Raw genomic sequence first — 12,872 nt, forward strand, 5'->3', positions numbered from 1 at the left:
AAAAACCCCTTTTCTAGTCTTCTTCCTCATGACTCTTGGGTCCCTCGGGTAGCCTGGAGTGTGGATAATTGACTAGAGGTTGCAGAAGTCTTTTGAATTCCTCCCACTATCAAGTCCTGTGTAGGTGGCATAGCTTATGGGTCACATGGAAACTGCTACTTTTTCCAGCTTTGGGTCTCCAGCTGAAATTTCAGTTAGAAAAATTCCCATTTTATGTGCTGTTAGAGCTGTGATTGCTATTATTTTTCAAGAGGTGAGCTGTATTCAGACTCAGTGTTTGCAAAGAGATAGGTGTATGGTTTTCCTCAGATTTGTGGATCAATGTATACAACGCAATCCCTGGCAACCGCAGGGCATTCATTCAGACAAGCCTTGCTGGATGGATGTGCGTTCTTCCCGTGCCTTCTGCAATAATAGCAGTGAACACTTACTACTGTTTTCTCTGTGCCAGTTCCTGGCTAAGTGCTATAAACATTTTAACTCATTTAATCTCTGCTACAGTCCTCTAAGGTTGTTACAGTTTGTTCCCATTTTCCCTTTTATCAGTAGTTGCTCCTTAGAAGATATTTCTCACAACATTAGTTGTTTTTTCTTGGTGACAATTTTCATGTTCTAAATGTACCAGAGGAGCCCTTTTAAACCCATTCACTTATCCCCAATCTAGTTCCAGAGAAAATTTGACAAGAGGTAGCTCTACTTAAAAGAGCCCCAGGGGTGCCTGGGGTTGGCTCAGTCAGTTAAGCGTCCAACTCTTGATTTCAGCTCAGGTCACAATCTCACCATTTATGCGTTTGAGCCCCTCATCAGACTCTGCGCTGACGGTGCAGAGCCTGCTTCAGATCCTCTGTCTCCCTCTCTCTCTGCCCCTCCCCTGCTCTTGCTCACGCTTTCTCTCTCAAAATAAATAAACTTAAAAAAAAAAAAAAAAAAGAGGGTAATATGTCAAATGGAAATAAACTCAGTTACAAGAAGTTGGAGAGGTTTTGGAAACTCAAGCACATCATTATACAATTTCAAGATATGATTATTATAATATTTAGGTGTTTTACAAGTATTTTATATGCAAATTAATTTTGGATTATCCACCAGTCTACTTGCTTCCACTGATGTGGATAATTAGGAGCTGTCGCTATGGTATTTAAACGCTGACAGTAATCATGGATAATTGCTGGCGTAAAGGAAGGGTGTCAGGTTATTTTACACAACAGAATTTCAATCGGTATTTGTGAGTGTGCAAAAAAACAGAAGAAGGCCAATTTTCTGTAGCAAGGGAAACAAGGGAAAGTTAATTAATTGGTATTCTTTCATGCCTTGTGACCACTAAACCATGTTTTTGAAATGAGGCCCCCTGTTTTTATTACACTAACATGTCTAGCAATAAGTGATAACGTTAACATTAAAATTTCCACATGCTCATGCTTTTAATTGAGACCCAGGGTCTCACATGAATAACAGTGTTGGAGGAGGTTATATATTTGGCTATAAGGAATCTATAAATGGGATCAGTGGTGAAATTGCTGGTGACAAAAGGCCTAGGAAGGGAAGGAGCAAGAGAGAAGTAGAAATACAGACTGAGATGACCCCTCGTGACAAAGAGAGAAGAGCTGAATTCACAGACTATTTCAAGGCCCCACTCCCAGTGGGTGAGGAGAGACCAATGGAGTGACAGAATTCATATCAAACAGAGGCTGGGAAACAGGAAGGTGAGGGGCTTCAGAGCTTCGGTTTCCTTTCTGGTAGAAGGATGTGTCCTCTACCAAATTCTCCTCTATCTCAAACTTTGTAGCTCCCATATATTGTATTATAGTAAAATTCATATCTATCTGTCTATATACTGGTTCCCATTTACTGAAAGTCTACTATTTGTCAGGTTCCTGAACTGAAAGCCTAATCCTAAAAGGTAGTTATCAGTATTCCCATTTTAAAAAGTTTATTTTATTTTATTTTTTCAATATATGAAGTTTATTGTCAAATTGGTTTCCATACAACACCCAGTGCTCATCCCAATAGGTACCCTCCTCAATACCCATCACCCACCCTGCCCTCCCTCCCACCCCCCATCAACCCTCAGTTTGTTCTCAGTTTTTAACAGTCTCTTATGCTTTGGCTCTCTCCCACTCTAACCTCCTTTTTTTTTTTTTTTCCTTCCCCTCCCCCATGGGTTCCTGTTAAGTTTCTCAGGATCCACATAAGAGTGAAAACATATGGTATCTGTCTTTCTCTGTATGGCTTATTTCACTTAGCATAACACTCTCCAGTTCCATCCACGTTGCTACAAAGGGCCATATTTCATTCTTTCTCATTGCCATGTAGTATTCCATTGTGTATATAAACCACAATTTCTTTATCCATTCATCAGTTGATGGACATTTAGGCTCTTTCCATAATTTGGCTATTGTTGAGAGTGCTGCTATAAACATTGGGGTACAAGTGCCCCTATGCATTAGTACTCCTGTATCCCTTGGGTAAATTCCTAGCAGTGCTATTGCCGGGTCATAGGGTAGGTCTATTTTTAATTTTAAAAAGTTTTCTTTAATGTTTATTTATTTTTGAAAGAGCACGCGCGAGAGAAAGCATGTGCACGAGTGGGGGAGGGACAGAGAGAGAGGGGACGGAGGATCCGACGTGCTGACAGCTCTGACAGCAGAGAGCCCTATGCAGGGCCCGAACTCACGAACTGTGAGATCATGACCTGAGCTGAAGTCGGATGCTCAACCAACTGAGCCACCCAGGCGCCCCGGTATTCCCATTTTCAAGACAAGAACTGAAGCCTGGCAATGATACGAGCCTTACTCCAGATCTCATAGCTGGTAGTGGTGGAACTGGGATTTGAGCCCACGTGTCTTGATTCTATATTCCACTCTTTTTGCGCTACCTGTTTTTCTTTTTATTATTTTTTTAAAGTAATCTCTGCACCCAGTGTGGGACTCGAACTCACTACCTGAGATCAAGAATCTGATGCTTTACTGACTGAGCCAGCCAAGTGTCCTGTGTAGGACCTGTTTAATGTATTATTAACCAGATGTTGAAATTCTATATAATGAAAGATGCCAAATTTTGAATCATTATATCTATAAATCATATTAGGTGCCTTTGTATCTAAAGGACTTGGAAATAATGGAAAATTTCAGAAACTTAAGTTGAATAGAATCTAGGTAGTTGTTCAATTGATAGCTATCATTCCTGGCAAACTAGGAAATCAGAGAAATACCCTCTTGACTCTCACGAGAACAAGAGAAGAATGTGAAGAGGCATAATTTTCCTACTGAAACTGTGGAATAAGCCAAACGTACATATTTCCACTGGGGTTAGAGGACGGCAATGACTTTTGTTTCTGAAATTTCACTTACGGTTTTTTTCTTCTCAAGTTCCAGCTCCATTTCCTTCTTTTCTTGTTCACGAATTTTCTTGCGCTGTTCTACATATTCCAGATGCTTGACTTCTCTTTCAAAGTAGTAGCTCATACTTGATGCCTGTTAGAAGCACAGGCCCGTGAGAGGGGAGCCCACATGGAAGTCCCCATATTCTTCACAGGGCTCTAGAAGAATTCCTGCTACTTTTAATTCATTAGGTGGCTTGCCTGCTTTGGGATACTGCCCATAGGCCCATTGCCAGAAGAGCGAGCTCAATGAGGGGGCTACTGTGCTTAGGTTCAGGGCCCTGCAAATCGGAGGATTCCATGAAAGGAGTGGGGTCAGAAAGAGAGAGCAACAAAAAATTACTATTTTGTAAAAGAAATACTCAGGGATTGATCTTTTCCCTTTTCTTGCTTCTCACTTCTAAGCCTGAGGAAAGGTTCATATCATCAACCAAACTTGGAAAACCCAGATGAGGTTATCAGTATAAACCCTAAAGGGACTGGAAGCAGAGCTGAGTTCCTGGTCCCCTGGAGGACTTAGTGTGTGCACATTAAGAACAGAAGCAGCAACGTCAGGAAAGAGACCTTGGGCAAGGAGGCCAAGGGAGGGAAACTTTCTGCTTGCCAGGAACTAGGCTGATGTTGGGACTTGTAATGGATTGCAATCTCTATATTTAATGTTGGCTGTATATATATTTATGTATTTCTATTCTCTGATTTTCTTTTTATCTCCCAGTATTAACATTACTTGAAACCTTTGGGTGGTGCCTATAGAGGGGTAGAAGACTGCCCCCTCAGCCATGCTGCCTGCAGTACAAAAAGTTGGGGGGAGATGGGGTAGAGGTGGGTGATGGAGAGATGTATCAAAATGTTAACTGGGCCTCCAGGAAGGGCGTCACTAAAATAGGAGTCCTGTGCTTCAGTTACAACCTGAAAATGATATCTTATGAATCCCCAAATCACATAAATCCTCAGAGCCAAAAGTTACTAACCTCATTGGTGGAAGGGTGACTTAATGTCCAAGGAATTTCCAATATATGCAGTGTTCCATAATAATCAGCTATGGCTATAAATTGCTGCTTAGCTGAAAGATCCAGAAAATGGGGGAGAAAACAACTCAACAGTCAGAAATCCATACTGGAGGTTAAACGTGAAATGTGTTTGGTGTTGTGGTCTTCCAAATGACCTGTTGTGGTTACAGTAATCTTGGCATCTTCATCAGACATTAATGACTGAGGACCATATTAACGTATAAAAATCATCTTTTCCAGTTGATGACATGAAAGTGGAGACCCTGAGCCTTTGTCAGCCACCCTGCCCACTTCAAATCTTGTCTTCTTGGTGCTTATGTAAGGAGTGTGGCTCCTCACTGAGGTTGACCCTCTGTGTGGCTGGGCCACTGGGCAGACTTGAGAAGTGGAGATAACACAGGGAAAGATTTTCAAAGAAAAATCATGAAGCCAATTTTCACCAAAGACTCACTAAGGGCTAAAGGATACCACTATAAACACAAAGAATGTTTTTAAGAATTTTAATTTTCTATCTTATCATAGGTTTTTTTTTTTCTTTTTCTCATTCTCAGAAGGTTTGGTTTAAATTGTTAAATCCTAGACTCATAATCCCTGGATATGTACAAAAGCAATGTTTTGTAGCAAAGATGAAAAAAAAAATACTCTGATGACACATATGACTAAGCAATAGCTGGACTGTGACATTCTAGAAATTTTGAAGACTGAATTTCTAAATGTAATATTTCAAAGAGAGAAATGCATGGAAAGACAATTTTATGCCTGTACACCTGTGAAAGGGAAACTTTTATTTTTTTATTTTAGAGAAAGAGAGAGAGAACATGCTAGTGGTTGTGAGGGGCAGAGGGATAGAGAGAGAGAACACCAAGCAGGCTCCATACTCAGTGCAGAGCCTGATGCTGGGCTCTTTCCCATGATCCTGGGATCATGACCTGAGCCAAAATCAAGAGTTGGACACAAATGACTGGGCCACCCAGGTGCCCTGAAACTTCTTTTAAAAGTGGCAAATATACTGGGTTTACATAGAAAGTAGCGCTTGAGTAAAACAAATAAATTAGGACAAAGGATATCAATTCCAGCTTTCCAAGGAAACATCCTCGAATTTCTGCTTGCTTTGTTATACATGTTTTTTCCTCATAATTAGTTTAAAGGTTAAAGTTTAAATAGATAAATGACCCCAGAGAGTCATTTGATCTCATGAAAAGAACTGCTTGATATTGTCTAGGGAAAAGCCCCCCAAATTATAAAATATTGAAAATTTGTGACATAATGAAAAAATAAAGATACAAGAATGATTCCATTTGGGAAAGAAAGCAGCAAAAGGTAGCAAAGATTTATGGATCATCCTGTCTGACCTGGAGAAGATAAGGATGCTCTTCATTTTGTGGTTCAAAATCAGCCTCTGCTTGTCATACTAAATATGCCTCAGAAATAATCATTGATGAAGAAAACAATGAGAGAAACGCAGGTTGTATCCAAAGTTTGAGTGCAAGAAGAAAGGGGAAAGAAGGGAGGAGGAAGGATGGGGTGGGATGGACAGAAAAACAAAAACCTGAGAAAAAAAGATTAGAGACTTTCCAGATGAATGTCAAAATGTTCCTGAGTTACCCCCCAAGAAGCAAAATAACTTAGGTCATTTAATCAGAATTAACATACCAGTAAAAGTCCAGGGTTTGATGTAGGTGATCATGGTTATGCAGATGTTTTGTGACTGGGCTGGCTCATGGGTTTTCTCCAGAAGGTCCCAGATATCGATGTATCCATCTTCTCGGCCAATATAGAAGACTCCAGGCCTTGTCAGGGACCAGTGGCCTGCTGTGTACCTTTTTGGTGCACAGCATGACTGAAGGAGGGGTCCAGTCTTTAAACAAATTTTTAAAAAGACACATGAAAGCTTTTGTTATTACCTAATGTGTATTCATAATGATTTCCTTTAAGTACACTCAGATGGCTATGATCATGGAATAGCAGAAATTATGCCCACTCAGAACTCTCATTTCTTTTTCTTGTAGGGTTTTACATAATGCCAACTCTTTTCCTTCCTGTGTATTTTTTGATGATTTTTTTTTTCTTATTTGAGTTGCTTTTTAGAACAGATCAAACCTTCCAGTCAAGCCGGAGATTGGTGGATGTTAGATAAATAAAGGTTATAAGGAAATTTTGCTTATGTCTTTATTTTGCTGTTGGGTGTCTGTTTCCCATGGAAACAACTTTGGCAGCCAGAAAAAGAGCAAATAGAAAGTCAGTTCCAGCTGTGCGCTGCATCCAATGCCTTATAAATCCTATTTGGAAAAGACTTTAGACCAGCAAAGCATTACAAGATCATCTTCTCTTTTCTTTACCATGGATAATTTGTCCTCTTTGGGGGGTTTTCATACAAAGAAAAAATCAGAATGTGCTTTCTTCCCACTGTCCTGCTCCACTTGGCGATTAAGTGTACCCATTTACCTCCTTATACCTGAAGAGACTAAACTAAACCGTGGGGCTGTTTCCTACCATCCAAGACATGTGTAAGAAACTTTCTTGTGGAGAATGAAGAATGTTTCAGATTCATGGACTCCTTAGAGGTGACACTCCAATTCTGTTCTTGCCCACCTCGCCCAGCTCCTTCCATTTCTGTGGGTAACCAGGTTCCTGACCCCTGAATTGTCTATGGACAATCTTGCCTAAATTTTCTTTTTCTTTAATTACAAAACTGATACTTTTTCACTGTAAAAAAAAAAATTGAACATATGGAAGTACATTGGTATAAAGTAGAAGTCCTTTTGTGGATGATTGCTTTAAGTAGTTTACAATTATTTCAACGACAAACTGATACATATGTTCACACAGTTATTTGTGTAAATTAGAGTTTGAGAAGTGAAAGAGTTAGGTCAAAGAATATGTATATGTATATTTTATCACTTTATTTAAAGAATATATATATTCTTGGGGCTCCTGGGTGGCTCAGTCGGTTAAGCATCCAACCTCACCTCAGATCATGATCTCGCAGTTTGTGAGTTTGAACCCCGCACTGGGCTCTGTGCTGACAGCTCAGAGCCTGGAGCCTGCTTTGGATTCTGTGTCTCCCTCTCTGTCTGCTCCTCCCCCACTCATGCTCTGTCTATCTCTGTCTCAAAAATAAATAAACATTAAATTTTTTTAAATAAATAAAAAAATAAAAAAGAATTTATATATATTCTTTATTAAAGAATATGGATATTTTTATTCATTTTATTCAAAGAATATATATTCTTTGCTAAAGAATATGTATTTGTATAAATATAAATTTATTATTATGTATGTGATTATTTTTCAAAGAATATATAAATATTACAGCTATGAAATAAAAAATATATATTTCAAATTTTGATAATATTTTTTTTAAGTTTATTTATTTATTTTGAGAGAGAGAGCATGAGAAGAGAAAGGGCAGAGAGAGGGAGAGAGAGAATCCCAAGCAGGCTTTGTGGTGTCATTGCAGAACCTGACTTGGGGCTTGAACCCATGAGTCATGAGATCATGACCTGAGCTGAAACCAAGAGATCGATGCTTAACCGACTGAGCCACCCAGGCACCCCAGATTTTGATAAATCTTCTTAAATTGCACACTGAAGAGACATGCCATACTGATTTTCACACACCCTTGCTTCACTGGATTTTATCAGTCTTTCCAGTTTTTGGCAATTTAATTTCTATTTGCCTGGAACCAGGCCCTCTCCTAATCCTGGCTGCCAGAATTCTGGCACTGGCCCACTGTGGCCCATGCATGTGTCTGGTCTCCTGGCAACAGACAGACCCCTTAGCTTGCTTACTCCCCCATTCTAAACCTGTGGACATATTCCTGGTGCAGAAGAAAAGTTGACAGACCCAATGCTTCTCCTTGGACTTCAGACAGTAACTAGCATTCCATCATGTATTTTAAGGGGGAGGAAAACCATAAAGCCAATCAACCGCCCACAATACATATTGTGAAGAAAAGACTGTTAGATCTTAGCAAGAGACGTAAATATTGTTTCCTTCCCTCAGGAAAGAAAGGCAAATTGTTGTGTTTTCAAAGGGCTTACAGTGGTTCTGTTGACAAGCTGGACCCCAAGCCATCTGTTCTAATTTCTCTAAAAAGTGTCCCCAGGGCTCTGTTATGTCAGAACAGTCTGTTGTTCCCATTGTCTTTCTCAGTAACAAAGGACCACACACCCACTCTTCCATTTTTCAGGCAACTTACCGTAATACCTTCTTTCCAGATGGCCAGGTTCCAGCCTCCAATGGTGAGGATAATGTCCTTGTAAAAAGGTGACCTCTGAACAGTGTGGACAGCTCCATCATGGACGGCATAAAGGCTCACTGGCTTCTTTGCTGTTGGGGTGGAAAAGGCCATTTCATCGTTAATAATAGTGTTTACATTCCCGCATGATGGATGGTCAGACCTCCAGTAGACGGACAGGTCCTGATTAATGGGCTCCAAGAGTAGATAACCAGAGGTCAGTTGGGGTAAATGAATCTGTCAAGGGACAGCTCTTCCTCTTTTTATGGAAAGTCCAGAGAATTTCCATCAAGGTCATTTTTCCAGTTCAAAGGAATACTTCATGTTCTTATTTATTTATTCATTCATTCATTTAGTTGCTCAAAATATATTTGTGGATTACCCATATGTACCTATAGGTACTGTAGATGGCTGGGTAAACAATGGTTAATAAATGAACGTGATACCGCCAGCATGGAGCTTACAGTCTAATGGAAAAGACAGATACTCAATAAACAATATCCAATATCCAATAAACAAATCCCAAAGTATATAATAAAAATATGTTAAAAGTGTTATGGGGGGGAAATTACAAGATAGATAACAAGGGACATCCATAATTTGAATTGAATGAGCAGAAAAGACTTCTCTGAAGATGAGTCCTTTAGTCCTTTGTAGCACTTTGGTGTGGGAACATTTTAATGTAGAGGAATATTCCAGACCGGGGGAACAACACACACTGGAGTCCTGTGGAGAGAAGTGCTTAGTGCCTTTATACATTTGAGGAAGACAGTAAGACTGAAGTCTGGTAATCCCAGCATGAGACATATGAAACAGACAGGGACCAGGAGGGTCCAGACCATGCAGGCCCTTGTAGGACAGGAGTTTAGATTATTTTCTAAGCATAATGTGTTTCAAAAAAGGCCTTTAGGCCCAGAAGACAATCTGACTGATTTCCAAAGATTCTCTGACTGCTGTGAAGAGAATGGATTAACAACAGGTAGAAGAAAAGAGAGGACTCCATAGGAAGTAGTTCTGGTGAAAGAGCATGGTGGCTTGGATGAAGGTACATGGAGAAGAGTGAATGATCAACAAATATTTGCAAGCTGGAATTGACAAGACTTAGAGATGGCTTGAGCAGGACGGCTGAGAATGACTGGCTTCTGGCAGGAGCAACCAGCTCAGTGGAGTTTCCATTTATTGCCACTAGGAACACTAAAGGGGAAGCAGGTTTGGACATTAAGATCAAGAGTTCCCTTTAGTCTCTGCTCCAACCCAGGGGTCCTCCTTTCCCCTAAGGTGTCTACCCCACCATTGCTTGGGTCTCCTCTCCCCCAGGTCTGGCTGCAGAGCTGGCTCCTCCCCACTCCTTGCTGCCCACACCCACTGCAGGGATGGCCACAAAGATAAGAGCCTATCTAGGCCAAACCATGATGTCTGACTACTTTATATCCAAATCATGAACTTATTGTGAATCCCATCATATTGATAGCTATGTGAAAGCTGGATTTTTTTTTTCTCAGAACCCCATGGAAACATTAAGCAGAAACACACACACACACACACACACACACACACACACACACCCCTACTGAATCTTGCTCATAAAGTAGAATTTCAAAGAGATATTTGTCCACTCATATTCATAGCAGCATTATTTGCAATAGCCGAAATGTGGAAGCAACCCAAGTGTCCGTGAACAGATGAGGGAATAAACAAAATATGACACACACATACAATGGAATATTATTCATCCTTCCAAAGGAAGGACATTCCAACATATGCTACAACATGGGTAAAACTTGAGGATATTCTGTTTAGGGAAAGAAACCAGTCACAAAGATACTGCACAATTCCACTTACGTGAGGTATCTACAGTAACCACACTCATAGAGACAAAACATAAATGGTGGCTGCCAGAGGCTGAGGGGAGAGGGGAATAGGAGCTAGTGTTTCACTGGTGCAGAGTTTTAGTTTTACAAAATGGAAACAGTCCTGGAGATTGGTTGCACAACAATGTGAACGTACTCAATAGTACATTATCAACTTAAAAATAGTTAAGATGGTAAATTTCACATTTATGTATATTTTGCCACAGTCTAAAAATTATTATATTATTATTATATCTTTTCCTTCCCTTTATACTTTTAAGGACCTTTAGTTCCATTTAGCAATGAATAGAGCTGTCCTTAAGTTATTAACTGGAGTACCAGCGGCCCCAGGCCAAGTTGCTATGAGAAAATTACAATAAACAAAGAAGTAGTTTCCAGAATCATTATCTAATGCAAGATTCAGGACAGTGATGTGATTAAGAGCATAGAGCGCCTAGGTTCAAACCCTGGCGACGCTACCCCATAGGGTTGCTGTGAGGATTAGTGAACTAATCCATGGAAAGTACTTGGAAGAGTGCCTGAAACATGGCATGTGCCCATTTGTGAGTAGAGCACATGAAATAATTATGTCAATTGTCATCATTCACCTGCATTTTTTTTTTCTGGCTTGTCACTTAGATCATCTGGAAATTTTGTTTGATTTGGACTTCTTTATCACACATATCTCATTCAGGGTAATATATCTTTCAGAACCTTTTTCTTAGAAGAGGAAATTCTCCTTCCTGCCTTGTTGTTGATAAGAATATGGGGTTCCTAGCAAATCAAGAAGGACTGGGTCCCAGTAACGGCCTCATCTTTACTCAGGCACACTCCACGGTGTTTACGAAAAACATTAGGCTGGCAGCTCCTAAGGAAAACACTGCCAGTTCACAGAATGTAATAAGGAAAGCAGTGCACAATTTAGAGAGTCTATACATTGAATTTCTCTGAATCTCAACCATTATTCAATGGGAACAACAGTGTTGTTTGGCTTTCCATGTTACAAAATGCTTGACTGATGATTTTAAAGTATTTTAAAGTATTGTGATGATTTAAAAGTAGACTTCAAGTGGTTAAAGCTATTTCCCGTTTTTTGTTGTTGTTGTTGTTGTTGTTGTTTGTTTTTGCAGTGAACTATATGTCAAGAAATTAAAAGCAACTCTTCTTCTTCTTTACTAACCCACATCCCATTGGTCACAAAATCCTGCCATGGTGACTGCTAACTCTCTCTTATATTTCCTCTGCTGCACATCCCTGTTACCATGCCTGTACTTAGTCCTCTCCATCTCTCATCTAGATTATTGCTGGTGGTCATCCTACTTCTACTGTAAGTCACACCAATAAATTAATCCAGCTATGCTTTCCTGCCAGAGTGATTTTCTGATTATACTGGTGGCACCAGGATAAGGTTCAGAGCTTATTAGGCACTCAAGGCTCTTAGCCATTTGGACCCAATTGTCCTTCCTGGTACCTCTCCTGCTGCCCTCTCTATGGGCTATGCTTTGGCTAGGAGATCACTCTGTTTCCTAATTGTCCACTGCTCTTTTGGGCTTCCATGTTTTTGCATTTATTATTCCTTCTACTTAGCATGTCTTTCTTCAACTGGAAAATTGCAATCCACCCTTTAAGATCCAGTTCAACTATCTCTCTTCAGTGGAGCCCTTTCTTAATAGCACAAGAGAGTTGGTCCCTTTCTGGGTTCCCATATCACTCTGTGTTTGCTTCTAACCATAGCACTAATGACAGTGTAATGTCATCATTTGTTTATGTTTTTGGCTTTTCTAATAGATCATGGAACTCCTCTGGGAGAGGATAATATCTTGTTCATCTTTTTTTTTTTTTTAATGTTTATTTCTTTTGAGAGAGAGAGAGAGAGAGTGAGTGCTTACACACCTGGGCAGAGGAGGGGCAGAGAGAGAGGGAGAGAGAATCCTACACACCATGAGATTATGACCTGAGCCAAAATCAAGAGTTGAATGGTTAACCAACTGAGCCACACAGGCGCCCTGATATCTTGTTCATCTTTGCATCCCCAGTGTCTGGCACAGATTAGGTTATCATTAATGAATTGATGAATGAATGAAAGTAAGAAAGAAAGAAAAAACATCAGTAAGTTTCAAACATAAACTCTTGGGTTTCTAAGTTTATTGTCATTGGTTATTCTATAAATGGAATAAAATCCATTTAAAATAAATAACTAGCCCTTTTTGTCAGGGTTCACCTCCAAAGCAGTTTAAGAATCTGACTCTATGGTAAGACCCCAAGAAAGTCTCTGAGATCAGATAGAACACCAGTGCATAACCAATTCATGGCATCAAGGTCTCGATTTGTGTCCCAGCAGGACAGTAGAGACAGTTGCCATGTGCATGCAATATGTGCACAATTAATATTCA

General features: G+C 39.9%; 1 protein-coding gene and 1 long non-coding RNA gene across 4 annotated transcripts in view; one reads left to right on the forward strand and one right to left on the reverse strand.

The window, feature by feature from the left end:
- Positions 1-12,872, forward strand: part of LOC109246198 (uncharacterized) — a 40,400-nt gene that overhangs the window by 13,252 nt on the left and 14,276 nt on the right. The window lies entirely within an intron of this gene.
- DNAI3 (dynein axonemal intermediate chain 3) overlaps positions 1-12,872 on the reverse strand; it is a 96,038-nt gene that overhangs the window by 659 nt on the left and 82,507 nt on the right. For all 3 annotated transcript variants that reach the window (XM_019414008.2, XM_019414007.2, XM_019414006.2), the window contains exons 19-22: positions 8,591-8,721; positions 6,043-6,247; positions 4,351-4,442; positions 3,351-3,473 (exon numbers count right to left, since the gene is read on the reverse strand). In XM_019414008.2, coding sequence (XP_019269553.2) covers positions 3,351-3,473; positions 4,351-4,442; positions 6,043-6,247; positions 8,591-8,721 — 551 coding nt within the window. The remainder of the gene's footprint in view (positions 1-3,350; positions 3,474-4,350; positions 4,443-6,042; positions 6,248-8,590; positions 8,722-12,872) is intronic.

The sequence above is a fragment of the Panthera pardus genome, unplaced genomic scaffold (genome assembly GCF_024362965.1).
Source record: "Panthera pardus isolate Hobbes unplaced genomic scaffold, ASM2436296v1 HiC_scaffold_11, whole genome shotgun sequence".
Taxonomy (NCBI): domain Eukaryota; kingdom Metazoa; phylum Chordata; class Mammalia; order Carnivora; family Felidae; genus Panthera; species Panthera pardus.